The sequence below is a fragment of the Centrocercus urophasianus genome, unplaced genomic scaffold, assembly GCF_019232065.1.
Source record: "Centrocercus urophasianus isolate 14NV4802_14NV808 unplaced genomic scaffold, USGS_Curo_1.0 seq_20, whole genome shotgun sequence".
NCBI lineage: Eukaryota > Metazoa > Chordata > Aves > Galliformes > Phasianidae > Centrocercus > Centrocercus urophasianus.
In genome coordinates this window covers 2,701,422-2,729,368 of record NW_024884756.1, presented here as the reverse complement: position 1 = coordinate 2,729,368, position 27,947 = coordinate 2,701,422, and the positions used below count along the sequence as shown (strand labels likewise).

The 27,947-nt window shown below is 42.0% G+C and overlaps 1 protein-coding gene across 2 annotated transcripts in view; it reads left to right on the top strand.

The window, feature by feature from the left end:
- UBE2F (ubiquitin conjugating enzyme E2 F (putative)) overlaps nucleotides 1-27,947 on the top strand; it is a 65,081-nt gene that overhangs the window by 7,767 nt on the left and 29,367 nt on the right. Inside the window, exons 3-7 of one of the 2 annotated variants that reach the window (XM_042821960.1) lie at nucleotides 2,063-2,092; nucleotides 5,875-5,940; nucleotides 12,627-12,694; nucleotides 19,401-19,471; nucleotides 23,076-23,133. In XM_042821960.1, the coding sequence (XP_042677894.1) occupies nucleotides 2,063-2,092; nucleotides 5,875-5,940; nucleotides 12,627-12,694; nucleotides 19,401-19,471; nucleotides 23,076-23,133 (293 nt within the window). The remainder of the gene's footprint in view (nucleotides 1-2,062; nucleotides 2,093-5,874; nucleotides 5,941-12,626; nucleotides 12,695-19,400; nucleotides 19,472-23,075; nucleotides 23,134-27,947) is intronic. The other variant, XM_042821961.1, reaches the window with a different exon arrangement.

Genomic DNA, 27,947 nt, shown 5'->3' with positions numbered 1-27,947 from the left:
GTTACTCGTGTGTAGTGTAGCTTTCATAAAGTTCTGAGAGCTGTTGCTGTGAGACGTCACCACTTTGCATTCAGTTTGTCCAAAGCCTGTGGTAGGTTTAAGTTCAGTCCCTGCCTTTTCACCCTTTCATTGTAGCATCTGGAACCACTAAACTAAAGCATTCCACTGGTGTTGGAGTGATGTATGCAGGTAATGCTGTGCAGTGAGATTCTTCGTTGAGATTCTTTCTTCAGTGAGATTCTTTCACTGCTGAAGCTTCGACTTGTCTGTGTCAGAGATGACAGCCAGTTCAGGTCCAGCTGAGTGCATTGCTTCTGGCAAGTGCTTACAGAATGCTGCAAGTACACTTGATGTAGGTGTGCTCTTGCACCTGATTGATGAATGTTTCATGGACATCAGACTGGCTGATGAGCTGGTTAGGGGCTGGGCTGCCTGCACCATGCATGTTCCCCAGAGAAGCTCTGGCACCTCTCTGCCTTTCAGACCTCCCTGGGATGCCCTACCAGCATGGTGCAGAGCTCTGTGCTGCTCCTGGGCTTGCTTCTGGTTGGCAGTCAGCCTTCTTGGCTGTGAAAGGGCTTGAAAAGCTCTGAGGTTTGCACAGCACTGGATCAGCAGTAGCAAGCACTACTCCAAATGTTCATCATTCCTCTGTCCTGCTTTCTGGGTGCTTGAAGAAATACATGAAGCATTGTGCTTGCTGCAGAGGTTTGGTAAGCATGGATATAGGAAGAGCTCTGTGGAGCTGGTGAGCTTTTGTGAGATCTGTTTGAATTCTGTGTAAAAAACTCTTTTCCTATATCTTAAGCTCAATTGTAATCTTCTTTAGGCGTACATTTCTGAGAGCTGGTGTGCAGATCTCTTAATGTTGTTAGCCTAAATGAATCATTGGTTTCTGTGCAGAAGAGAAAGTGAAGTGAGAAATCAGGTGGAGAAAAAAAGCCTACAGGAAATGCAAATATACACTTAATTAGGTTTCCTGGAACTGTAAGAGGAGGGGGTGCCTTCCTGCATCTTATTCATACTCTTGTGAAAGATTCAAGTAGTTGAAAGTAAGGCTTCATTGTAGTGCAGGAGAGAGGGAGAAAACAGTGGGCCTTCCAGAGAGGGTAGTGTGACAGAGAGGCAGTTAGGAATAAGCTTTTCTAAGTGCTACACAACTGAATGGTGTTACTTTCTTTTTTTCCCAATGAATGACCTTGAATTTCTTTGCGTGGGACATAAAAGTGAATAAAAAGAAACTTGAATTTATTTTTCAATTGAGTGCATATCCATAGCAAACGATGCTCCAGGGGAAATTTCTAACAGGCATTGAAGCAAAAAGTCTGACTGCTCTGAGAGTATTCAACAGTGCTGAGGTTACGGGGGGAGCTGTGCAATGGGAGCTGATGTTTCTGTCCTGATTGCTGTGCCAAGTGCTTCAAATGAAGGTTTCTGGGTTTTGACTTTCTTAATGCTGGTTTATGCAGGCAAGGTGGTGTCTTGTATGACAGTGCTCTTGAGTAGAGCCTCTGTAGCTGTTCCCAAGTGTGCAGGCAGTAGTGTCATGCTTGGAGGCTTCCCCAAAGAAACCAATGTGTAACCTGAGGATATCTGTAGCCAAAGGTGGTAAAGGACACGAGCAGGTAGGTGCTGTAGAGTGCTGCAATTCCAGCAGACTGTGAACCTCTTGTGCTTGTTTTCTCCACTGAGGTACAGCTGCTTCTTGAGGTTGGTCTGCTCCTGTGTTTTGGCCCTCTGTATTTTAGAGCCTTATGAGGTTGGAGGTTAGGATGGTGCCACTCTTTGCAGTGGTAGGGCTCTGTGTCTCTGGTGCTTCTCTCTTGGCAGAGCTGAGCCCTCTCATTGCACTAGGGAAGCGTTGTCTGCAGGGCAGACGAGCCTTTTCAGTAATGAATTGTGTGGCTTAAAGAGAAATTTCAATGTAAATCTTCCGTGAGACTTAATTATATCTTAAGTGAAATTTGATTTACAGCAAGGTTTAAATTAGATTTGCCAATTTGGACATTGAGAATGGCTTTCTGCTTGCATAAGTAATGGTATGTTTCTTTTCTTTCAACAGAGGTTGCGGAACTTGAAGCTAATTTACCTTGTAAGTACAGCATTCAATGGCATACATTTTAAGGGGAATAGGGCTGTTGATGTGATTATTTGGATCGAAGTATGAATGCTAATGATGTGTTAACTGTGGGGCAAGCTGTGCCAAGCTCTGCTGGCCTAGGTTTGAGCAGGCTTGCTCTGCCCTCTCTTAAGGTGTTGCAGAGATGTAGATCCTTGCTAGTGCCCTTTGGAAGCAGCATTGGTCATTCAGTGACATGACACAACTTGGTTGCTGGTAGAGTGGGAAGTTCCTTCTCACAGAACACTCTGGAGCTGAAGAGCACACTTCTTACCTTGCTCCTGTTTCTCCTCTGGTCTCACCTTAATTCCAAACCAGGAAATGCTCATTTAGTAGCAGAGCAAATGGCTCAGGTCTCAGGAACCACATTAACCTGGTGCTTTTTCATTTCACATTTCACATGCAAGCTGTAGCCTAGTGTGCTTCTTAAGCAGTAGATGTATTAACAAAAATAAGAATACTAGTTAAAAAATATATATATATTCCTTAAACAAACAAAAAAGGCAAGATGAAGTGCTTTTAGCCCTGGAATCTTACCTGCATTGTATGTTATCTCAGCATTATAGGGGTTTGAAGAGACATCTTGAGATCCCTAGTTGTAACCCTCTCCCTTCCTCCCCCCCTTGCAAAAGCAGTTTCCCTCAAGCAGGAGGAGAATCCACAAGCTGGGCAGCCTGTTCTAGTGCTGTGCTTGTCTGACAGTAAAAAAAAGTTCTTCCTTACGTTTGTATGGAACTTCCTCTGTTCCAGTTTCTGCCCATTGCCTCTTGTTCTGCTGCTGCTTGCCACCAAAAAGAGTCTGCCCCCATCAACTTGATTCCTGCACTTTAGATGTTTGTAAGCAGCAATGAGATCCCCTCTCAGTCTTGTCCAGACTGATCAGTCCCAGGTTGCTCAACCTCCCCTCTTACAGGAGATTGCTCCAGGTCCTTAATCATCTTTATCTCCCTCCACTGGGCCCTTTCTAGGAGACCCTGTCAGTTTTGAACTGGAGAGCCCAGAACTGTGCCTAATGCTCCAGATGTGGCCTCACGAGAGCAGAGTTAAGGGAAAGGAGAATCTCCCTCAGCCTGCTGGCCACATTGTTTTTAATGCAGCATGGGGCAGCGTTGGCCATCTTGGCCACAAGAGCGCACAGGTGACCAACCTGGACTCCCAGGGCCTTCTCTGCAGAGCTCTTCTCCAGCAGGTCAGCCCCTAACCTGTACCAATGCGTGCATTTATTCCTCCTCAGCTGTAAGACTCTACACTTGCTGTTGCTGAACCTCATCAGGTTCCTCTCTGCCCAGCTCTCCAGTCTGTTCAGGTCTTGTTGAAGGCAGCACAGCCTTCTGGTGTGTCAGCCAGTATCCACCCAGCTCAGTATCGTCACATCTTATGCCAGAATGGTTCATGGATGCTTTAAGATAGAGTTTGAAGAGCACAGGGTAAATGGCTTATTGCTGTCAAATACATGTTTTCTGATCCTTAGCTTCAGAGAGTTCTGTAACAGATAACAAAACACAAAGTCCTTCTATAAAGGGCTCCTGCAGTTCTGTGGTTGTTGCTGAGGGTGAGTGTTGGTGGCAAAGCTGAGCTCTCTTTCCTCTCAGATTTTGACCAGAACAGCAGCACCCTGCCATCTCTGCTTCAAAGTTACCACACAGTCTGCTCGGGGGCAGCTCCAGAACCTGTCACTTGCTCTACCTAACTTCCTGCCATCCATGCTCATATTTCAGAGTAATCTAAGACACTTTGCCTGCAGGGAAAGAGATGTGAGCTGCTTGCTGCAGTCTGAGAGCATGCATGCAGGCTGCTGCCGTGCATTCACATAAGGGTGAACGTGCCTTGCTCTTATCTTTCAGAGAGAAGTGGTGAATATTCTTTGATTATGCTGGCAGATAACCCGTAATGTGCCTGGTCTTCTCCATTTGAGGGAAGTTTGGCCATTTTTTTCCCTCTAGGTTAGACCTCTGCTACTTCTACTGAGCCTCTTGTGTTTGCTAATGCCTGTAAATCCAGATCAGCTATCAGATCTCAAAAATCAGGCTTCTCAGCATGCAGGCTGCCTGATGGAAGGAATTGAGGGGAAAAAACACAGAACAGAAGAGCTAAAAGGGATAATGTGAAGCATTATCTCTTTCTGTATGCTTCTCTTTCTAAAAGACAATTATAGAGATTTTTTCACAGTAGTTTTTGGTTCAACTTTTTGCTTAGTCTCTTCTATAAGATAATGAATGAGAAATGGATTAAAATAGGATAATGTTGAGAAATTTATATCAGGGTTTGTGGCTTTTACAGTGTGAATGCATTACTGGAGTGTGTGTGCAGCTGTAGGTATTTTTATAGGCAAATGGGATCTTAGTTAAGGGAGAAAAGTACAGCCAGCTTGGATGGATTCAGAAGCTAAAGGCTGCATTATATGGATAATAATGTATGCATGGTTGTACACAGCTTCTAGTGCCAGCTTGATAGCTTTTCTGTGCCATAATCAAAAAAGACCAGCTTTGTACATGAGAAGGCAGCTCAGTTTGTGTCATCAGAGGCAAACAAAGGGCTGTTATGCTGTGAATTTGCATCTGTTGAACTGCTGCTGACTACTTTCATAACAGCCCCTGCACAACTTCACAGATGGATGTTTCCTCTTCTCTTTGCTCTTGTTCTTCATTGTCACTGTTGTCCTTAATTTCATCTAGTTTGAGAATAAAATCATCACCTTTGCTTTTTGATGCTGCTTCACTCTTAGTAGGTGTAATCACTGACTTGAAAGTTAAACAGGACAGAGATGTGTAGCAGTTGTACGTAGGCATTCTGAGGCAGTCTTTATTGTTGCATATGGCTGCAGTATCTGTTTGATTTCTAGTCTGTTGATTTATGAATGGTGTAGCAGCTTCAATTGCAATTGCACTGTCTGGAGTGGTCAGTGCCCCACATTGAAGCAATTCCTGATTGTGAAGCCTTGGGTAGGGAGAAATACTTGCCTCACGAGTTTAAAAAGTGCACGTTGCCAATACAGTGTTAATTTTTTAGTTGGCTTTTTAACATAAAATTTCTGTAATGCAGTTCACTGTAAAGAGCACTAAGGAAATGTAGATTCTTCCCTCTCCCCTTCTTCTGTGCAAAAGCCTGAAAAAGTAACTTACTTTTCATGAGTTCATTTTTGAAGGGCTAGGGCAAGGCTCTGGCAGCCTGTTATGGGTTTGAAACTTGCTCTTGGATGGAATAAAATAGGCTGGTTGTGGCACTCAGCTAGGCTGAGAAACAGCTTTGTTCAGTGTGACAGCTGAACAGCAGCTTCACTTCTCTTTTGGGTGAGGCTGTCAGTAAAGCACGCTTCTAATTGCATCTTGCAGGTATAAATCCATTCTAGCATAGAGCTGTGGTGGCAAGACTTCCTGGAAAGTGCTGTGTGTGATCAAGTGTTAAAGGTGTATGTGTTCCTGTTAGGGAATCTCTGAGGAAAGGATGCTGATTCTGCATGCTGTCTTCTCAGCTTAGTGTCCATATAGAAGATCTATTCCTGTGTCATTTTAGAGTATGAGACAACATGGTTTACTGAAAGGAAATCAACTTCTCCCTCCCAGCTCAAAGAAATGGAGTTATTGCAGGTAACCTACAACTGTATGGAGAAAAGACACTTAGAAAGTATGGGAAATCAGTGAACTGGAACACAGGGATTAATAAGGGTGCTGATTCAGGAGATGTGAAAGATGATATATGTTTTTTCAACAGTGGACAAACAGTTATCTGATGCAAATTGTTCTTTTGCTTAACAGGTACATGTAAAGTGAATTTTCCTGACCCAAACAAGCTTCATTACTTTCAGCTAACGGTAATCCCAGGTAATTTTCTAAACCTATAGCTTTTGCTTCTGTATGTGTTGCTGTGGTGGAAACACAATTCAAGGTCTATAGAACATGGTAAACTTTCTAGTCAATGACAGCTGTAATGCAGTGATGGTTTCATAGGGGCCGTGAGGAAATTGGGCTGGATTTTGAGAACTACGTTGCAGTAAGATTGCTATCAAAATATAGCAAGTTCAGCAAGTATTCAAGTCTTGTTGGCTCATTTTGAAGGAAGACATTTTATTGAGCCTATTTCAAGTTATATATTGGCAAAAAAAACCTCAAAAACAAAGTGTGGACCATGTCTAGAGAAATGATTGTATGACAGCTCTGTTGAACTCCAGAGTTATTCCTATTTATACATACAGATTGCTTGATTCTGTGGTATTTAAAGGGCAGGTGATGTAACACTGCTGGAAAACTTCAAATCTGTGCATATCTGAAGATGCTTAAAAAGTGGGAGTCTCTTGGTCTTTAAAAATGTCTTCAAAAATTCAAGTATGTGGAAGCTAAATCTTTTAATGTGACTGAAGTACACTGCTGGCCTGTTGGTCAGTAAAAACTGCCTCGAAATTAATTTGTGCATTCATCTTTTCCATGTGAGATTCTTCATAGTAATCATAAATTATGGAGTTTGCTCATGTTTTGGATTAGAAAACAGTGTCTGTTGTGGATGGACTTGCATGGAAGATCATCTATTGAAATGGCAGGAACGCTTTTACTGCAAATCATCTTTGGGAGCGTGCAGCAGTTCAAATGAGGACACTGGTGTGTGCAGTGCACTGAAACGTTTGGGTTAAGAGGCGTTGCAGCCGAGCCAGCAAATTCTTATTGGTGTAGATTTCCTGTGGATATTTATGGACGGGGATTTGCATGCTGTGTGTGTCAGTTTTGGAGACGTCTTACCTGTGCAAATAATGCTTTACAGTTTGTAAGGTTAGAGGAACATTTTTGGCAGTGTTTTGATAGGAAATGGCCGCTAGATGTCGGTGTTGCTTTTTCTCTGGCCCGAACCGACCGGCGCTTCCTTGGCAGTAGGAATCTTTGCTAACGAGTTCATTCGTGTGATTCCTTTTGGGTACGGGAAAACGAGTTCGATTTTCCTTGTCAGTATGCTAAGAAAAACAAAAAAATATATATATAAGTGCTATTACTGAACTTTCTAACGTCTCGTTCTGTGCAGGAGATGTATTTGCATTTAATTAGTGAGTGTCGCCTGTTTGTAACAGCTCGTTGTCCTTCAGTTTAAATGATACTTGCTTATTAAGTTTTGGAAATGAGATGATTTCACAGGATCATCACAGTGCAAGTCAGGAATGCCTTCGATGCAAAAGCGATGGATAGCTTCTTTGTACTAATTTTAAGGCATCTAAAGACATAAGGTTGTTTGGTCTGTTAACTGCTGTGCAAGCTGTTGCAGTTTGGAAGACAATTGCTGAGTGCAGTGCATGGTTTTTGTGCTGGCTTCGTTAAACGGTCTCGGGAATGAGATGATCTTAATGAACATTTTCTTGCTCCAGATATAGCTGCACAGCTGAAGTGGCTGCAGTTGTAGCCTGCCCAAAGTAAACATCTATTTTCAGCTGTGCATAATTCAGGTACAGAATCTTGTGATCAGCGGCAGCTTGGCACAGCTCTCTCAGAGCAGAACACAGCACATACCAAGGAACCACTGCAGTTTTCTGATCACCTTTGGAATATGCTAAATCTCAGTTTTCTCTGAGGTGACAGAGAGGCAGCAAAATTATTGTCTCAGAATGCTTCTGGCTCAAATGGGTAAAATTCTAGATGGGAGACAACCATTTTTTGTAGTGCTGAGACAGCATTGCATGAATGTGAACAGGGAGAGAAGGGCTGTTCTTCCTCACCCTGCCTGGAATTGTTTCTAGCACTGCACATCCAAATTACTTCTAGAAATCCTCATCGTATAAAAATTGTTATTTTGGCTTGTGCTTAAGAAGTTCTGGTTCCTTTATGGTCTGGCAGTGCTCGGTGAGAGAATGTATAGCAGCATGCATTGGAAAAAGAGTAAAACAGGTCTTTCAGCCACGATGGATAAACTGCTTGCCCCTGAGACAGATGCTGCTGCTGGAGCTGCTTTTTCCTTGTGTCATATCAACCAATTTTTTCTGTCACTGAAAAATGTGCTCGTGGCACCACTTGCCTCTGTTCCTATTTTGGTATCTGTACCTTATTGGATCAAATGCTAGGGAAAATAAGGAGATGGATATTTGCAACATGGAGGCCTGCCTCTGCGCTGGTATTTGAAGCACGGAATTTGAAGCTGAAAGTGAAACACAGTAATGACCTGGGCAGAGGGGAGAGGTGAGTTTAGGTGGCGTGTACATGACGAAGACTAGAGGAATGCATAGAGTTAATTAATTTGTTTCCCATGCAGTTGTGTAGGTTAGGGTTAGCGTGATTATTTGAGTCACATTCTTCAGGGAATTAATAAAATGCCTGTTTTCTGCTTTGCATACCATAAAATGACAAATGTCAGTGAGCATGGCCGAGCTTTTCAATGCTTACGATTCAAGGAGCTGCTATCAAATTCACATCCTTTGTGGCCTGTCCAAATTATCTTACATTTTCTTTTAAATGTAAAATAATTCTGTATCTTTGCTGTGCATTTAACCATGAGTACACATCACAGATTAGTATTAGGTTGTTAGTAAAGAAACTTGAGACTGCAGTAGGAGGAATGTTAATGTAGCTTGAAGACGTAAATTTAAGCAGGAGACACAAACTGGAGCTCAGACATATTCACTTCTTGGAAAAATCTCCTGTAAATGGACAAGTTATGAGCTAAAACTATTTTAATTACCTCTTTCATTTACACTGCTTTGCTTACTATTAGCTTTGCCAGAACTTCAGTTCTTTCCAGCACTGTTACATGGCTGAAAATTAGAGGGTTTTTGAGTCTGTATGAGGGCAGGGAAGAGAATACAATTGTAGGTGTTGGAAGGGACCTTGGGTTGTCATCTAATTCAACCCTCTGCTAAAGCAGGTTCCCTATAGTAGATTACAGTAGGAAAGCATCCAGGTGGGTTTTGAATATTTCCAGAGAAAGGAACTCCACAGCCCCCTCGGGCAGCTTGTTCCAGTGCTCTGCTGCTAGTTACAGCCCTCAACTAGACTGCACCGTTGTCTGCAGCCTTCTGTGCTCTGCCAATCAACCAGTTCTCAATCCACCTCACCGTCAGCTTGTCTGTCCCACAGTTCTGAAGCCTACCTATGAGAATGTTACGGGAGACAGTGTCAAAACCCTTGCTGGGATTCCTGAGGGTCAGTCTTAGGAAAGTCTGAAGCAAAGAAAGCATTCAGCAACTCTGCCTTCTCAGTGTCCTCCATTACCAGTCACCCACCTCATTCACCAACAGACCGACATTTTTCTCCAGCTTTCCTTTTGCTATTGACATATTTGAAGAAGTGTTTCTTGTTGTTCTTGATCTCCCTTTCCAGTGGGCCTCAGCCTTAGCCTTCCTCATTTCATCCCCTCTGGCAGCATTACTGTGTCTCTCTCAAGTGGGCACACACCTTTCCTGCATGCATTTGACAGGATTTCATCCATTTGAGGTCTTCCACGAGTCCTGTGCTCATCCATACAGGTCTCCTGCCACTTTTGCCTGATTTCTTACCCCTAGGTAAGATATATATATACTGATCTTGAGCTTTGTAGAAGTGGTGTTTGAATGCCAATCAGTTCTCATGGGCCCTCTAACCTGCACTGTAAAGTGCCACGTCTGGAGTGCTGTAGGTCTTGCAGAGATTTCTCAGCCTTGTGTAGAACACAGAAAAATAAAGAAAACAAATGTAATACAATAGGAATTTCTTGTGGCTTGTGGAACTGCTAATATGTGGTTAAAAAGCGTTTGAGCTAATCTAAAACAAGTTTTTTGCTAAGGAAAGGGAGTGTTCTTCCATCGTCTGGTCCTGCTGTACCTCTTGCACTAATTCCAGTTCTCATCTCAACCATTTGTACACCAATTTGTCTCACTAATCCCATGGGACACACTGCAGTCTTTTTGCCATGATGATTTCATGCAGCTTTGACTGATTTCCATGTTGTTGCTGGGAGTCCCTGCCTGGGCTGGGTGGGTGTGGAGCTGCCCTGAACTGTGTCTGCCTGATGGTAAAGAGGTGGAGAAAGTGAAGAACAACTCTTCACCATTTTTTGTTTCTTTTTCCCCCCCCTTCCCTGTGCATTTTCTTGAGCAATGTCATCAGCTGTCTTGCTACCCGTGCTTTTAGATGAGTACCAACCTGTATGTTCCTGCAGATGGCATCTGTGCCTGGTGTTTTCAGTGTGCAGAGATGCAGAGCGTGGCTTTTCTCTTACTGTTCAGCTGGCAGCACACTGACAACCTTCTGGCAAGCTGTCCTTCCCTGGAGCTGTTTTTGAGTATTTTTGTTTTTGAACAATTGGATTACAGTGAAGATTGATTAAATCTGAGGGTTTTCTTTGACGCAAGACACATGTAGACATACCTATTTTGCATTAGCAGGGGTAGAACATGAAGGGCTGCTGTGTGCTACACTCCAAGGCCACGGAATCCAGGGACTATTGAAATTAAGCCAATGAAAAATGACTTTCTGCTGCTGGGCTTCCTGAGCAGCCTTCACAGGGGTGCTGTTTCTCCTTTGCCTTGCAGCAGCCTTATTTCTCCCTGTGCAGACATCACATTGCATGTGATAGCTTCCCATGGAAGCCTAGAACGGTTAAGGCTGGAAAAGAGCTCTAAGGTCATACAGATCATCACCCCCAGGTTATTTTCCTCTGTGCAGCTTTCCAGCCACTCTGTGCCAAGCCTATAGCATTGCATGGGGTTGTTGTGACCAAAGCCTGGCGTTTGATCTTGTTGAACCTCATCCCATTGGCCTCAGCCTATCCAGATCCCTCTGCAGGACCTTCTACCCTCAGACTGATCAGCACTTTCACATGAGTTGGTGTCATTGCAGATGTACTGAGAATGCATCAATCCCCTTGTCCAGATCAATAAAGTGATGTTGAGAAGTGATAGCTTAAGTGCTTGTGAACCAAGGAACACTGATGGAGGACTGATCTGCATGGTTAGTACTGTAGAAGGCACTGAAGAGATTGGTATTGTTTGTTTTGCCCTGCTCAGTGGAAGACCTGTGCATTTATTTCTTCCAGCTGTGGTTTTTACAAGGTGTGGCATCATGCTTGGGAACAGTGAGGATTCCTGCAACTTGGTTAAATAGATTTCACGTGTGCTGAGTGGTGAATGAAGTGCAGTCAGTTGCATCCTGTAGGGTTGCTCGGTGGTGACTGTGCTGTTTGAGTTCCAGGTGGAGCATTGAACCATTGCTATAATGGATCTTTCTTAAAACAACATCTTACTTTGAGCGTGTGGCAAATCTGATAGGCAGCAGTTTCATCAAAAGGATATTTGGTGTTACTCACCTTTATATACTTGATTCTTCAGAGATGTTTTGCTTTATCTCCAGTATGTTTGAATGCAAAATAAAAATGCTTTGACTTGTGTATTTTTTTCCCATCAAAACCAATGCATGTGCAGCTCTGTGCTGATAAAGCACAGCAGCATGCCTGAGAGGTCTGCTTAATAAATTAAGTGCATGTCAAAATTGAACTGGAAGTGAAGGATGTATTTGAAAAATGTGTACTCTCAGTAGGTTATTAAAGTGAGCTTTGCACTGGGTGAGGCTGGCAGTTCTGTGCAGATGTCTGTGGGATGATGAAAGGTTTGGGTGGGCTGGGTGCTGGAAGCCAGCAGTTCCAGCATGGAGGCAGCCATAAACCTGTATGGGATGGGAAAGATCAGCCATGCTCTGTTTCCATGCTCTGGTAGCACTAGATGTGGGAAGGGAATAGGTCCAGAAGGCACCACTTCATCCTAGTGGGATTTTGGTGATGTATAATAGGAGAGCTAGAAGCGTTTTGGAAGTTAGATAATAAGATAATAAGAAATGTGTCTTTTTAATCGTTCTCTAAACCACGGATTGCTTTGCCAAGCTTTCCTTTGCGATGTTGTTTTTAAAAATTGCATATTAAACAGTTGTGTGAGGATAACCAACCTCTCCTGACTATCAGTTCTTTGCTGTGGCTGCACGATGTGATGCAGAGAGCAAGAATAATGACAAAACTCTGTAGTTGCAATGCCAGACAGACACGTATCAGATTGCTTGCAAGCATTTCAGCATCCAAGCACAGCCATCTCAGGAATGACAGCCTGTTGCCTATTGTCTCTGGTTACATGCAACTGGGTATGTTCAGAATTCATATTTTACAATTTAGCACTTTTCATAATTCAGTGTTGGATCTCAGGTTGACGGAGAAGCAGGCGGATTTTCCTAATTGGTGCATCACCCTCTGGGAGATAATTGTCAGTCAAAAGACCTGACTTGCTTTTTTATTGTGGTGCACGTGCTCTTGGCACACCATTATTCCTACTGTGACAGTAATTGCTGGTGCAAGTCTGAGGGTGCTGTGGTTAAGAAGGATTTAGCATGCATTAGCAGCAAGGTGTGTAACCAGCTTTCTTTTTGGAGTTGGAAGCAGCTAGTGCTTTGGCGTTTGGGTTTTTGGTGATGACCTGAGGCTGTTATTTGAATCTCGTTAATGACATGATTTGTATAACACAGCATTGGTTATTTTCTCTAAGTGAACTGTTTTAATATTTGTGGTTCTTTTTCTTTGCTAGATGAGGGCTATTACCAAGGTGGAAAATTTCAGTTTGAAATTGAAGTTCCTGATGCCTACAATATGGTGGTAAGTATCTTATTATTGGTCTAAAGGTGGTTACATTTCCTTTCTGTGTATTGGGACAGAGGGAAGTTGGCATTGAGTCTAAGAGAGGGGCTTCTCTCTCTTGCTGAAATGCCATCAAAATACAGAACAGTCTGGTTACATTTTGGTAGTGCAGCATCTGAAACCGATGTTATTCCTTAAAGAAAAAAAATGCTCTGGCAGAGGATGCTTGGAAATGCAAATGAGGAGTCAGACTTATTTGGCTGAGGTTCCACTCTCATCTGTTCTCCCTTGGTAATTATTTTTGAGACCCGAGCTTGATTATTCTCACCAAAAAAATAGTGTCTAGAAGAGGGAGTTATACAACTGAACAGAAAGGAGAAGTCTTTGCTTTTTATTTTTGTGGGGCCTTCAGCTTGTGCTTATATTTCTGCTGTTGGACTGTAGTGCTCCACTCCTTTTTAGAGGGTGCAGTGGAGGACGTGGAAAGTGCAGAGATGGTGGCAAGTGGCCTTTGGTGCACTCCACTAATTCTGCTGGTTGTCTCCCAAACTGCTTAGCTATCTATAAAAAAAAACACTTTATTTCAATGGTTATTAAGCAAGCAGCTTTCCAGAGGATGTCCCCATGATCACAGTTTCTTATTATAGACAAACAGAAAGCTCCAAGGAACTTGCTCTTTTGAACATGAGAAACATCATTGCTTTGTTTTACTCTACTAAAATTACAGACTGGCAAGAGAGGAGGAGGTACAATTACAATAAAAATAACTGTAGACATTGTTTTCAGAGTTCAGCAGTCTGTAGGAAAAAGCAAACTCCAAAAATGGAAAACAGGTGGGGCGTATGTCTGGTTCTCATGAATTACTCTTGGTCTTCTGTGTTCTGATGATGTATAGGGAAATTAGATTCATTTGAGCATTTAAATTGCAATAATTGCATGCGGAGGTATGAGCTGCAGCAGGAAGGAAGCCTCACTTTTAGTTTGAACATGTTTTATTTTGCTTGCGTTCATAACTTTTTTTCTTACATCTTTTTTGTTTTCTGACATTTGATGTTATTATTTGAGAAGTCTTCTTTCAGAGAGGCTGAAGAATGAGTAGGAGAGGATAGCAGAGGTCCGAGAAGACCTTTGACTTGGGTTCAAATGCACCAAGATGAAATTCAGCATCATATATGCGCAGCGGCTGCTGTCGCAGCCCTGTTTTTGTGCAGTATGTATATACACACACAGGAGGAGCAGCTGTCTGGAGTGGGATGGCCTGAATTCTCAGTCTGAGCTTGAAGAGCTCCAGTGGGGTAGAAAAGATCTGCCTCTGGGAGTGGGGAGACTGGGCTGCCATTCCAGAACATGCCTTCATAAGTTCTCTAATATTCCTGGTGCTTATAATCAAGGGGGCATGCACTATATTTTTTAAGTTATTGCTTGTGGAGGACGGTAGTTATTTCTGAATCAGCTCAATTTTCCATTGTCACTGGTCAAGAGATGAACAACACTTAGCAGTATTTTAGCTATCCAGCTATCTGAGTTAAGTGGTGGCCATCTCAGGTCCTGCACAGCTTCAGGGAATGGGTTTTGATCTCTGTTCACAGCTTTTTCTCTCCTTCACTGTTTTCCTGGGAGTTTTTGGTAAGAATAAAGTATTTTTCTTCGGAAATCTCAAACTCTATTGCAGTTTAGTGTTCTATTCCTTTTATTTTATTATATAACCAAACCCTGGATCCTGTGTGTCCTTCTAGGTAGGTTCTTTTAGCGCATCTCATGTTTGCAGTTGCTTTTTTTTTATAAGTTCCCCACGTAACCTCACCAGAAAACTTTCCATGGTGACAGTTTTATACACACTATGAACATACTATAAGTAAGGTGGTCACTAAGTAATTGCGTTCTCCTTTTAATGTGAATGAACTGTGCCATCAAAAGTACCTGGAGGAACGTGGCATTCATGGCAGAAGGGGAACCCTCCCATATTCTCGTCCATCTGACTTTTTAGTCATCATCAATAAAGCAGTTTAACCACTGTGGCATTGCTGAATACATGGAGAAATACAAAATATATACTCATTTAAATTTCTTCTATTATTATCTTTAAGGCATTCATTTGAACAACTCTTGCAGGAAAGGACTTGCTTCACAGTAACGAGAGCACAGGATGTTAATTAAATTATGTTAAATTGCTAAAATTGTAACTGAAGAGGAAAAACTTGGTAAGCTTTGTGTTGTGAACTGAAACTGATGCGTGCTGTTGTGTCAGGGAAGCAAAGCACTTGAGGTAATAGTGGATCTGTGAGCATAAGGCACTGGCTTGTGCCACCTAGGCTGTGCAGTCCCTCAGGGCAGAGATTCAAGAGCCTAACATGTGGGAAGGATGCTTTGGGGTTAGCTCTGCTGTGAAGTGCTGCCTCTTGCTTGTGCCCAGAGCACGCAGCTGGTTGATCAGGCACTTCTGCATCACTGAGCTGCTGTATGTGGTACTGGAAATGTTTGTGGTGATTATCTGTAAGGCAATAACATATTATAAGGGTTCTTCCATTATATCTGTAATTAAAACTACTTAAGCTGTTGGAGAGATGGGTAATTTTAGAAGCATCTGAATAGGAGAACAGGAAAAGGTTTTCATTTCTAATCAGTTGCTGGTTGTGCAAGAGGAATTGTTCAGATAGATCTGTGCTGCATTGCGAGAGGTAATTTGTGTCACACTGCTTCTGCAAGCTGACAGGATGCATTTCACTGTGCTTTGCAGGCAGGCTAAAGAGAGGAAAGAGATCTCATCGAGGAGAGATCTCATCCTTGTTTTACCAAGGACTTCTTTTAAAGCAGTGTGTTTCCCATAGAGGGGAACTCTTTGGGCACTGCAGCTGTGCATTTTCCTGTTAGGTCATCTCAGTGATTGTCTTCACTGTTACTGAGTTAGTACTGCTAGTAATGTTAGCACTACTGCAGAGCAGTCGTAACGTTACAAGTGTCTTCAAACTCCCATATTGGCAGAGGGGCCTGCATGGGCACTTCTGGTCATCCTTTTCCTGTGCCTTCTGAGCAGACAGTCAGAGGTGATGCTTCATGCAGCCCTAAGGAAGGAAGCAGAGTCGGTCACAAGGACACCAGTGCACGCACATGGTCCTCAGCTAACACGTCTGCTTTCCAGGGACTGTTGGGGTGAAAAGCATCCCGAAAGAAAGACTTCATCCCATACATGACCCAAAACTAACTTGAAAAAGGATTTGCGCATGTCAGATCTGTTCCTCCTATAAGTGTCTGATTTGGCCTGGCTGATTTTTGGAGCCGTAAGAAAACCTGGCATCTTCAGAATCCACTGTTTGGATCCAAACACCTGTAATCACTCTGATTTCCCTTCATAGCCAAGATTTTCTTGACTCCTATGGTGCTGTTTTGTTGCCATCACACGCTAACTGGTAATCTTGAGCTCTTGATATCTTTCAGACTCTGTGCAGCTTTTCCCATAAGTAATTTCCATGTTCTGAATACAAAAAGGAAAGAAGAAATTAATCCTGGGAGGTCTTTCCCCTCTTTGAAGTTGAAGCAACTCGGAGAAGATATTGTGCTGATACAATTAATGGTATTGATACTAGCTATTAAGTGTTTTTCAATGGCACTGCAAGTCTTCAGAAGGTTGACACTTAATATTACCTATTCTTTGAGGTGCTGGGATGTTGTGTAGGAGGAGAAAGCATCTGGATATGATGCAAGTCTTGCAGTACTGTCACGAGAGCAGCATAAGTTAATTCTTAGTGTCTCCTCAAACTGTGATGCTGTTAGAAACTCTGCAATCTGTTTGGTAATACTGTCACTTGGCATTTTAAGGCATTAAAAAAATGCCTTTTAGGAAATGAATGTATTCACAAACATTTCTGTGCAGCAAACAGAAGCTTGCCAGCGTTTGTGCCTACGAAAACCTCCGGGATTGTTGTTGTCACAGACATCAGAGGAAGCTGTGAAGTGGCAAGCAAATAATGGAGTACGCGGCAAAGCCTCCGGTGCCAAGTGCTGACCTCTGTCTCTGCAGCATCTGTTCCCCAAGCACTGCTTTCTCGGTTGATCAGCTGCCCAGAAACGAGTCAGTGAGAGAGGGAAGCAATTGTTGCTGTTGGTTGTTTTTTTTAAATAATAGTAATCTACTGACCGGGGGATGTCTTGATTTAAAACAACAGCAGCAAAGAAAAAAGCACGACAACCCCATTCTTCCTTAAGGTGCAATTGATTGCTACAGGACGGGGGACCTGATGCTTTAAGGACTCAAACCTAGTTAATGGTAAAGATAGCAACACAAAATCAGTTTTCCAAGGTTTTTATGACCTTAGGTAGAGGTCGGAAGCTGGGAATTTAACAGCAGAGCTGCTCTTCTTAGACCTTTTCCTTGCAAGCATCTCAGCTGTGAAACAGCAATTGGAAGGGATTGGAATCCTGAAGAACTGGATGATAATCTCTTAGTCATGAGATTCATTCTCTTTGGTGGCCTTGCTGCATAGGATTGGATAGATACAGCATTCCCACGTTAGCACACTTGTCACATCAGTGTGATTTGGCTTGCCAAACCAGTCAGGGTCTGAAGTGAAGTTCACGTCCTGGTTGGTGCTTTATATCCAACCTCTGATCCAGTGAGAGTAACGTGGGAGAGATTGTTAGCAATGTCCTTAAAGAAAAGGGACAAACTTGATAAAGGCTTGTTCTATAAAATGAAACTTCTGCCCTAATTGAAGTAAATATATGCATAGATGTCAACTGCTTGCAACACTCTCCTGTACTGTTTGTGCTGTGTTTTGAGGCTTATGAATACAAACTGATATGGTGAAGTCAGCTGAGAGCAGAAATGGAAGCAAGGATGGTTCCATGATAAAAACTCACAAGGGATCTGAAAACATAAGTGGCTTCTGAGAACTGGAGAAGAAAATAACTGAGATTGCTGCTGTGCCCTGTGGTGAGAGTGGATCTGCATGTATGCCTTGCAGAGTCTGAAGAGAAGGATGAACTTACGAGCAGTGAAATAAACAGGTTTTCTAAGCTTTGCTGTCACATCCGTGACCTGGAGATGGTTTGAGGCATTCGACTGAAGCATCTCAAGGAAAGCTTGCATGGATTTGTTGGTGTAAGGAAGATTCAAAGATAGCTTGAAGCAAAAATTCAAAGGAGAATTTGGCTGAAGCTAATTGTTATGGTAGTGCTCGTGTTGTCCTTGTCTCTCTGTAAAAGGAGAAGAAGGGGAGAGAAGGAAAACCTTTATCTCACTGTCAGCAGCGGGTTTCTCTTATTCTTAGTGATAAGAAGCACTTTGGTGTGTGGTGAAAGGATAAAAGATTAGTTGTTTTTTCCACATTACAGAAAACCAAGGTGCCAATTATTTCACTCTGAATGACTGTAGATTTGGGAGTTTCTTGTAAAGGTTTAGTTTGTATAAAACTTACTTCTATTCATCAGTACATTCTCTGCTGGAAGGCACGTATGGTAAAATCTGCTCTTTTATCCGGAGTCACCAGGTGGAATAAGTACTGCTGCTTCCTCTCTTTATTTTTTGTGATAACTAGGCGTAATCTTTCAAAACAACATAAGGGCGTAGCTGACGAAGGGTTGTGCTGTCAGAGAACTTCTAAGTGAACGTTTGTGGATTTGGAAGGTGAAAAGTCAGACCTTTCTGCATGCCACTCATTATTCAGCAGTGCTGTGATCCGGCACTGCCACAGGTGCCTCCTGAAGGCTGAGTGTTGAGCAGCAGTTGGGCAGACGTGAATGTTTATGGAGAAAAGCTGATGTCTGTACTACAAACTGTAGCTGTGCTTTGGTGATGATTTCTTGAAGTGCTGGACAGATGTTTTCTCGGTAGGTTGGTATCATGTGTGCACTCTCACCTTTACTCCAAGGAGCTGGGCTAAGTGGATAACATCTGAATACATTCCTAAGACGATGCTGGAGAATTGAGAACAAAGCAGTGAGACAAAACACAGCGTGCTGCTATGCAGATGCAGCTATTAGAGCTGTTTTCTCTCCTGACTGAGGACTTCTTGGGAAGCAGTGGGGGAAAATAGCTCCACATTTATAACAGCAGATTTAATTGAAGTTCTGAAAGCTACTGGTCTGTGTTGGTCTTACAGTACGGCTGCTGTAAGAAATTATCTGCCTGATTGAAAGCTGCGAATCGTAATTTGGAGAACAGCGATGGAATAAGATGCTGTTGCTAAGCTACCGGCATTTTTATGACCTGCTTTTTATTTACTTCACAAAAGTAGAGCAAATGAGACTGTATTTTAAGAATCCGTGTTTCAGAACTCGCTGTCTAATTCAACATTCTGGTGACCTTAGCTAAAAATAAGTCGGGTGGCTTTTCACATTAGCATCTTCAGTTTGGATAGGACTGCCTTTCTTTGTACTCCTATCCAGCTCTGCACAGGAGCTGACACACTGAAACGGTGCTTAAGAGACTAACCTGGTTTTGTTTTGCTTTCCCTGAAGGAGACAAGAGAAGAGAATGAATTTTCTTGTCTTGCTTTAAAATCAGTTTTTCCGAGGAAAAAGGCCATCATTAGTAGAGAGTAGAAAGAAGCTAAAAGGACAGAGAAAGCTGGTGTACCTCCTGCAGTTACACTGTCAGGATCTTTAACATGCAAACATATGCTGTGAGCATCAAATATATTTCTCTTTTCAATTCCGTGACTTTTAACTGTGATTTGGCTTTATTTTGAAGAATAACACTGTAATTTTCTGTTTTCTGTCCTGGCAGCCTCCGAAAGTAAAATGCTTGACAAGAATCTGGCATCCAAACATCACAGAGACAGGAGAAATCTGCTTAAGGTAGCAACAGCATTCTTTTTTTTTTTTTTTAATATCCTGAAGGTCTTTCTGTGTGATGAAATGTTGTATGTGATTTTCAAGTCACTGTTACTTTTGTCAGTGGTTTCTAGAAATCAGAGCACTATGTGTTAAAAACATAGAAATATACAGAAAGTGTTGTTCTTGCTGTGCAGTATGTGCTGGGTAGAACCTGGCTCTTCAATTTCAGACTTAACTTTAAGTTTTGTTTAGGATAAGAGTGTAACATCCAATCTGGACACAGCTTCTTCCCTTTCCCCTTTTTTCCTCTCCTCATAGGTGAATAATTTTCAGGCCCTGAGAAGGCTGAAGGCTTTGCTCTGTTAATGCCTATATTATTTTAGTGCTTGGAAACTGTTTTTCAGAACAGAAAAAAAAAAAAAAATCTGTTCAACTTTACAGTAACTATTCTATATGTATTTATTTTCACATATAATATCTACTGAAAGACAGATGCTGGTTATAAGAAAACAGAGTTGGGGGAACATGAGGCGGGGTATGAAGCCCAAAAGCTGACCTTTCCCAAAGGAACACAGCTACACTGCTGGCAGGTTTTTCACAATAGTAAATGTTTTCTCTTCAAAATCAGTTCCAGAAACCTTGTGATTTCAGTGTTTCATTTCGTGTACCCAGTGGTGAAATTGGCTGGAAGCTTAACATAAACAGAAGTAAGAAGCAGGACTGTCATTCCTCAACTTAATGGAACATGAAAGAAATACTAATGAAGCGTAAGCGGTGAAAATAAGTAAGATTGAAAGCTGTTCTGAAAATCCGAAACAGTTGCTGCCGCATGTAGCAAGGCAGTGCTTAAAAAGATATATTTTGTGTCCTTTAGATTTGAAATACAAGGTCCTGGTGCAAACAAAGCTTTCACAGGGTAGCCTTTCTCCCTTGGTGGGCAGCTCTGGCTCATTGGTTGGTAGCAGCTGGAGAGCTGATAGCAGTGCTTTGAGCTTCAGTGATGTGCTCCGTGCTTCTGAGGAGCTGGTGCTGTTGGAGGGTGGTGGTGGATACCTGGTCAATGGGGAGAACCTGGGTGCTGTTAATCAAAGAGCTGAAGTAAAGGCAAGGAATGGATGAAGCGTTTAGAAACTGAACAGGAAATACTGGACACCAACGGATAGGTAAAAGTTTAAGCTTTGACTATAGAGCTGTATCTTTTGAGGTTAAACAAAGCCTCCTCGCACTCTTGAGGATGTTTCAGTGTGTCTATTCTTCAAATGATTTTAATTATGTCAGACAAATGTAGTGTTGGAACATCTTAATTCTGGTTAATGAAGTGAAGTCATTTCTTTGGCGTCTGCACTGAAATGTCAGCTTTATTTGATTGTCAGATACTTAAGCACATTAAACCTTTGAATGTCTTACCGTTTAGATGGGAAATCTAAAATAACCCAGACTGCTAGAATGGAGAATGCAATCTATATATAGTACCTGCAATCAGCTTCTATCAGTCTCTTCATATAGAAATGTCTTTGGGTACTTATTAAAGCAGAAGTAATTCCTTATCAGTATTTTTCCAGCTGTTTTCTTCTGAGCATACCTTACACCACGGTGTGTAATTGTTCCTAATTAAAACACAGTGAATGATTAAACTTGAGTCAGGTGCAATAGATTGGGGCACAAGAAGCATTCTTCCTGTGCCTTATGAATTGCAGTCACTCAAATTAGATCTGGACCGTACTTATGGATGTTGCTTGGAAACACCAAGATATCTAGAAACAATATGCTTGCCACATACACCAGTTCATCCTTTTCCTAATAATAGAACTTCTAATACATATCCCTGATTTTATTTCACCTCTGCTGATGATCTTTGGCTTTTTTTTTCCTCCTTGCCCACATAAGCTTTTGGAAAAGCTTAACCACTCTGAAGTTTTGCTGCTTCGTAGCTGTGCTTCTGCTCTATGGTGAGAAGACAAGATGTGGTTTCTCCAGGCACCCTGTGCTGGGGAAGGGCTTTGGTTAGGAGCCAAATGATTGTTTCTGATCTATGGGAGGAAAGGGGGTGCTGCTCTTAGAATGGGTTGTATCAGCAAATTTGAAATACGAGGCAGAGCTACACTTATCTGTCTGCATTGCTTTCCTGCCAAAGCACCATGAGAAATGAGTGTGTCCTCTTCAGTCCTGGCTGCTGAGCTGGAGATTCGCATAGAGAGAGAGGCTTTGGGAGCTGCAGGGGTGTTAATGAGGTTTGGCTGGTGTTCTCAGGTGCTTGGAGTTCTGTCAGTTGATACTTGCATGCTTTTTTTGTATGCGCTCACTTATTCTTAGCTCTTAAGCTCACTGGGGGCTGTATGGTAAAGTAAAGGGAAGTACTGCAGCAAAATTGAAGGAGAAGAAGAAAGCTTATAAGGTCCATTATTTCTTCAAAACCTGAAAACCTTGGTTCTTCCTTGTTCAGCATCATTTTTGCTTGTTTTGCTTTACTTCTATAACATGAACAAAAATAAAAGCCCAAACGTTTTTTTAATGTTTTTGAAATTAGTTTTGGATGCTGTTGGTGGTGGAAGCACATTTTGTCTTTTCAAAGGCACTGAAATGGGATTAGCAACGTGGTTAAGATGGGATACTTGGTCCATCTTCTTCCTAGACTCTTAAAGGGATAATGAAGGACTACAAAAAACCCCCTGCAAAATGAATAGCTTTAGAGTATTTCACTTTAACCCTATCACGTTAGCAGCAGAAGCTATTGCTACTGATAAATCCCTGTGCTTTGTTACTTTGCTGTGTGAGTTTTCAGTTTCAGAATGCTTCTTAACAGAGGAAGTCAATTGTGAAATGATGCTTACAGGAGTTTCTCAGAGTATTAACTTTGCTTTCGTGCACATGAGTGAGACTTCTGCTTTTCTCAGTCTTTCATCACCTGTGGTGTTTCTTAGTTACGCTCCAGTCTCCAATACTTTTACTCCTCGTGTCTGATGATGTTTTTACCTAGGAGCTCCAGGAGTTTCTGACCGACTGAACACACCTCAACTCTTTCATCTTGTAAATGGCTCAACAGTTTCAGTGGCCTTATTACATAGCACAGTGTGCAGGTCAGCTAAAATTCATACACGTGCATGGAGGAAAGACCAGAGCTATTTCATTTTCCTATCCCTGATTTTAAGAAGCTGCAGTCCCTGTACAGAAGGGAGGATGATAATAATCCTCTCTGATAAATAGATGTCTCTCCAAAAAATATCCTCTTAGAGGGATTGAGCTGTGCCAGATGTGGTAGGAGCCAGGACATGCTGCTGGAACTGCCTGCTCACCACAGATGAGCGTGTTTGGAAATGGAGCACTTGTGTGTGTCTGTGCATTCAGGGGTAAATAAAGGCTCGTTGTTGGGAGTGCCAGGACTGCTGTCACACTTAGTATACTTAGAATAATTTGATTTTTGACCAAACTGAGCTGTGTGAAGAATGTAATTCTTGGACAACATACCGATTTTTGGTGCTTTCAAAAGTCCTGATGCTAGATAGAGTGCAAGAGGGATGTAATACTAACGTGGCAATTTCTTCCAAAGTTGTTATAGCTGTCTGAGAAGACAAAGTTTCTCTAACTGGAAATTACAGTGTATATAATATGTTTGTCTTTTTTTCAGTTTATTGAGAGAACATTCAATTGATGGCACTGGCTGGGCTCCAACTAGAACATTAAAGGTACTATTTCCTTTCAGATACATACAGCAAACTAGATAATCTTTTAAACTACCTTTACAGACTTGCGAGGAGTCAGATAAATGCAGTTTGCTCTAGGAACAACTGTTGTGTTTTTTGTCTTTCAACAAGCTGGTGACAATACTGAAACAATTACTGTGCTAACCAGATATAGGAATGTTGTCTATTTCTAGTGTGGCTGCTTTGAGTGATAACAAGTTTTGTGGGATGATATGATTACAGTAACCCTGAGAAACCACTTCCAGTAAGGGTGGTCTGATTTCTTGGTGGTCTTTTTACCCAGGCAACAAATAGAAGAGCACGCTGTGAGCAGGACCAACAGTAATCCATAACCCTTCCAATTTCCATTGTGTTGACAGTTCTGACAAGCCAGCAGGCTGTCTTAAGAACATTTTTTCCTTGGAAGACTAAAAGGCACAGTGCATTTGGGAGAAATGCCGTATGGAACATAGAATTAGACTGTAGTTACTGCTGTGCCTTGAATCGTGTTTCATCCCCAGTGTTGGAACTGGTAAGAAACATGTCCACACTTCAGTACTGCATAAGCAGGCTGCTCCTGCCTGTTCTAGTAATTCCAGCAGGGAAATGACTGCCTCTGCCCTGTAAGCTTGCCTTGCAGTCACGCTACCCGAGTCACCACAACGTAAGTAGAATTTGCCCCTTATGAAGTTGATGGCAGTTTTGCCACCATGATTGCAGAATGGCATCTGAGGTCAGTCCCACAACAGCTGGGCAGTGTGAAAAAATTCAGAGCCATAGTTCCTGGCTGAGATACACATCCTTTGTGACAGTCTCCCCAGGAGTGCCTCAGTGCAGCGAGTGCCCTCATCTCCATACGGAAAGCACTCCGTTGTCTGCTGCTCCATGACCTCGCTGTCGGAAGAGTCTTGCAGAGCACTGAGTAAAAATCTCTCCAGCCTTTGATAGGAAACCTGCTAGAATTTGTTCCCAAAGAGCATTAGCTGGGTCGATAATGGGTGAGCATGTCAGCTGTTTGTTTCTTTTCAAAAGCCAGATTTAGAATTTTTGTCTAATACCTGCTTTGCTTTTTCTAACTATGAATGAGATCTATGTCTTCCTCCTTTTAATCTCTAAAACGTCCTTATGAGCTGCCTGATTTCCTGGAAAGTGGAACCAGAGTATGTTGTTTTGTGTTTTTTAAATACTTTCTGCTTATTTTTCATCAGTAAGCATACTTTGTCTTCTCTCTTACGTTTCTGTTTGCAAATTAGCTTAAATTGAGACATTAGGTAATTCAATACACTGCTTCTGTTCTTGTTTCTTTATTTCATTCCCAGAGGAAGTTTTTGGACTACAAATGTTTAAGCTTTAGACAATTGGAAAATTCCTATGCCAGTAGTACAACTTGACAAGAATGCACATACATTCTTACCTCTTCTCCTAGCTTTATTTACGGTATCTTAGGAAGATTAAAATAGTGTTTCATGTTAAGACTGTGGGTGGGAATAATTAGTGACACTGTATTTAACTTCCTATCGTCAGTAAGGTTAGGAAGATATGTATTAATTTTCTTTTCCGCTCTGTTCTTGCATCAGTTTACTAATTAGTTTCATAGAGGAAACATCCTAGTATCTCAGTTGCCAGAAGAGTGAAATTAATGAGCTTTATGAAGCAATTTAGGGTGTTTTTACCCTCCGTAAATTAAAATCTAGCATCCCCTCTGGGTGTCATTACTCCCCGTGGGCACTGAAGCACCACAGATTTCATAGCTTAAAACTTCAGGTTTTGTTTTCAGAGGGCCCATTTTAAGCATGCGGTTTCAGTCAGCGTTCCCTCACTTGCTCTGCGATGGCTTCGTGTGCTTTTGCAATGCCACCACAGCAAGAACCTGACTTCCATGTTTTGCCTCTGTAGAAATGTGATCGCATGAAGTAGCTTCACAAAATCAAGCAGGAACAGCCATTTAGGGATGCTGGGAAGCTGCAAGCCCCGTTTCCAGAACAGTGCTATTAGTTTCATTAGTCTCCAAGTGCTCAGATGCCAGACCAATTACAGTCCTTGGATGGAACAGACAGCATTGTGCAGGTTTATCTCCAAACAAGTTACTTTTCCATAGACATGAATCATTCTGTGGTAGGTACGTGTTCACTTTCGACCAGAACATTATGTGGAGTGATGTGATTTTGTAGGAAGGAGCAGTGCCCAACTTTGTCAAATACTCTAAAATGCTGCCACAGTGTTTTGTTGGAGAATGCAGGAAACATGTTGGATTTTGATGACAAATACTGTCAGGTGTCACCAGTGCAGCCATTCTGCGTGCATTAACAAAGCCATTTAAATAGGTAACAAAAGAAAAGCCTACCCAACCTCAAAAGCCACATGCACAAACCAAGCCAGCTTTGCCTTAGGCTGCTGCTGCATTCATCTGTATGATGCACTCTTAACCTTTCAGCAGGCTTTGGAAGTTTTAGATTGTCTCATCTTCCATATCCTAGTGGTGGCAGCAGAGCTCTTACAAGAAAAAACCTTCAAAATAAGTTACTGTGACCTTCTTAATACTTACAGTATCAAATTGGGAGCAACTTGAAGAGGCATTCAGATTGCACCTTTTGACTTTCTGAAAACAGGCCAAAAAAACTGTGAATATTTCCTGATAAAATGTGTTCTGGCAGCGTACATAATTCATAAGGGGGGGGAATAAAAGGCTCTGTGAGTTCTGTATCCTGGCATTTTGCTTCACTTGCTGCCATCTCATTCACAGCTGAACTCTGTCGGAGTTACCAGGTGTTGAGCATGGTGCTGTCTTCCAGTTCTTCCCTTTATGGGAGCTGCACCCTGTGTGCTAGTGAAGGCACTGATGTGTGTGGTCTTCCTGAATTCCTGTGTTGGATGGAGCAAGTTGAGTTGTAACCCTGGAAAAAGGTTATGGGTAATGTTTGAAAAGATTCTCTTTGTGTATTCTTTTATCAACACTGATGCAGTTGCAAATATTTTCTTTATCCATAGAAACAGTCCTGAATTCTAAATTCTTAAGAAATAAAAATAAAAATCTGGCGGCTTGCTCCACAGATTGTGAAATATACAAAGAGAGATGCTGTACTTCTAGACTGATATTTCAGTGCAATCATTCATTGCTTTATGAGTTAGCTGCAGGCGCTTGCTTACCTTTCTGTCTCCATGCTGTGAGGTTTTGCATGGTTTTACTGCATACTTTCCTCTCTAAAACAGAGTATCTATGAAGCTGAGGACTGCAGAGGTTACTTTAGGTTGAGTCTCCCAAGTAGCTTCCTTTTTTCAGTTTCAGCCAAAGCTGGAGCTTTTCAGGTGGAAATCAAAGAATTTGTTTTAATTCATTCTGCTCTCAGGTTTTTCATTTCACTAAAGGTAGCAGTTTTTAAATGCCTGTCAGGAAATAACGGTGTTATTGCTTTAATACCTTGCTTTTTCCACCCTCAGGAGTTTCAGTTCTGAACCCAGAATGCTGCAGCAGCTCCTGCTGCTCCTTAGCATGCACCTCCTTGTGCCTGGCTCACCACGACCCAGCTGCCTGGTTAAGCCAGGCCTCCCTAGTGCTCATCAGCTTTGTCTGAAATGCTTGTTTTGACTTTGCTGTAAAATTATCTCGGGTGATTGAGCTGAAAAAAAAAAAAGTCTACGTATTGTGATTGCCTAATTGGTTCTAAAAGTCAAGCTGTTTCTTCTGCAATTATCTCCAACAAAACTATAGCTGGAAATTGGTCAGTGACTGATTTATGAACCATAGAAATGATCGAGGCACCGCTGTGTAATTCTGACTCTGCAGGGCAGAGCATGGTAATGTTAAAAACAGTATTTAAAAACGTCTGATGAACATCCACAAGGAGAATTTGGGTGAGTTCCCTGTTCAGATGGAGCTACAGTGAGTTTCAGTTAGCTGGAGGACTGTTTGCAATAGGATTTTCTTGTTTACTGTTCAAGTTTTGATACCTCTCAGTTCTTACCACGCTTTGGAGTGTTGCTTTCGACATGTCTTATTTCTGTCAGTAGACAGGAACAGGAGTGGGAATTCTCAAGGTTCCCTCAAACTACAGATGTGCAAACAGCTTCTTATAGCAGCTGTAGGAAAATGCTATGTTTTCCAGGAATTCATTTCTGATATCTTCAGATAGCTGTTTGTGTTACTAAATAATCTAATCTACAAGGTATTAAAGGCTTCAAGAATAATTTACAATAACCTGTCATTAATTGAAGTTTATTCACAAGAGGCTTACTTATTTAATTAGCGTTTATGAGTAAATGGGAAAATATCTCCTATTTGTTGTGCTGGTTTTGCTTTTGTCCACAGGCAGTAAAGATAGTTTGTTTGAAGTCATGCAAATGACAACCTGTAATCTCATGGAGAAGTAAATGAGAGGAACTTCACTTAATATTTCCATTTACCAGCATTTAAGCACGAAGCCGTTTAGTTCTTAAAAGCTTTGGTGTGAGCACAAAACTTTCATTCATTGTCCTAATGAAAATGGGTGGTTTGCTGTCAGGATTTTATGTAATTAGTGTAGAGGAGTATTTTCAGGAGCAATAACTGTCAGTGTCTTCAAGATGAAGGGAAGAAGAGTAAGCCTGTATGTCCTGTGCCATTCTAATGTAATTCTTGCTGCTGATAGTACCTCTTTCTCAGCCAGCATTATGGTAATGCTGTTTGCTGTAATGGCAGTAGAATCACTCCTGATTTGAGTTCCACTGTTGATTTATTCAAATCCCACCTTGTAATGTGTCTGCCAGCTGTGTGCCAAAATCTCCAAGCACATGCTAGTGGAGGCTGCATTCCTACTCGGAATGTGCTTATCCCCCACTCC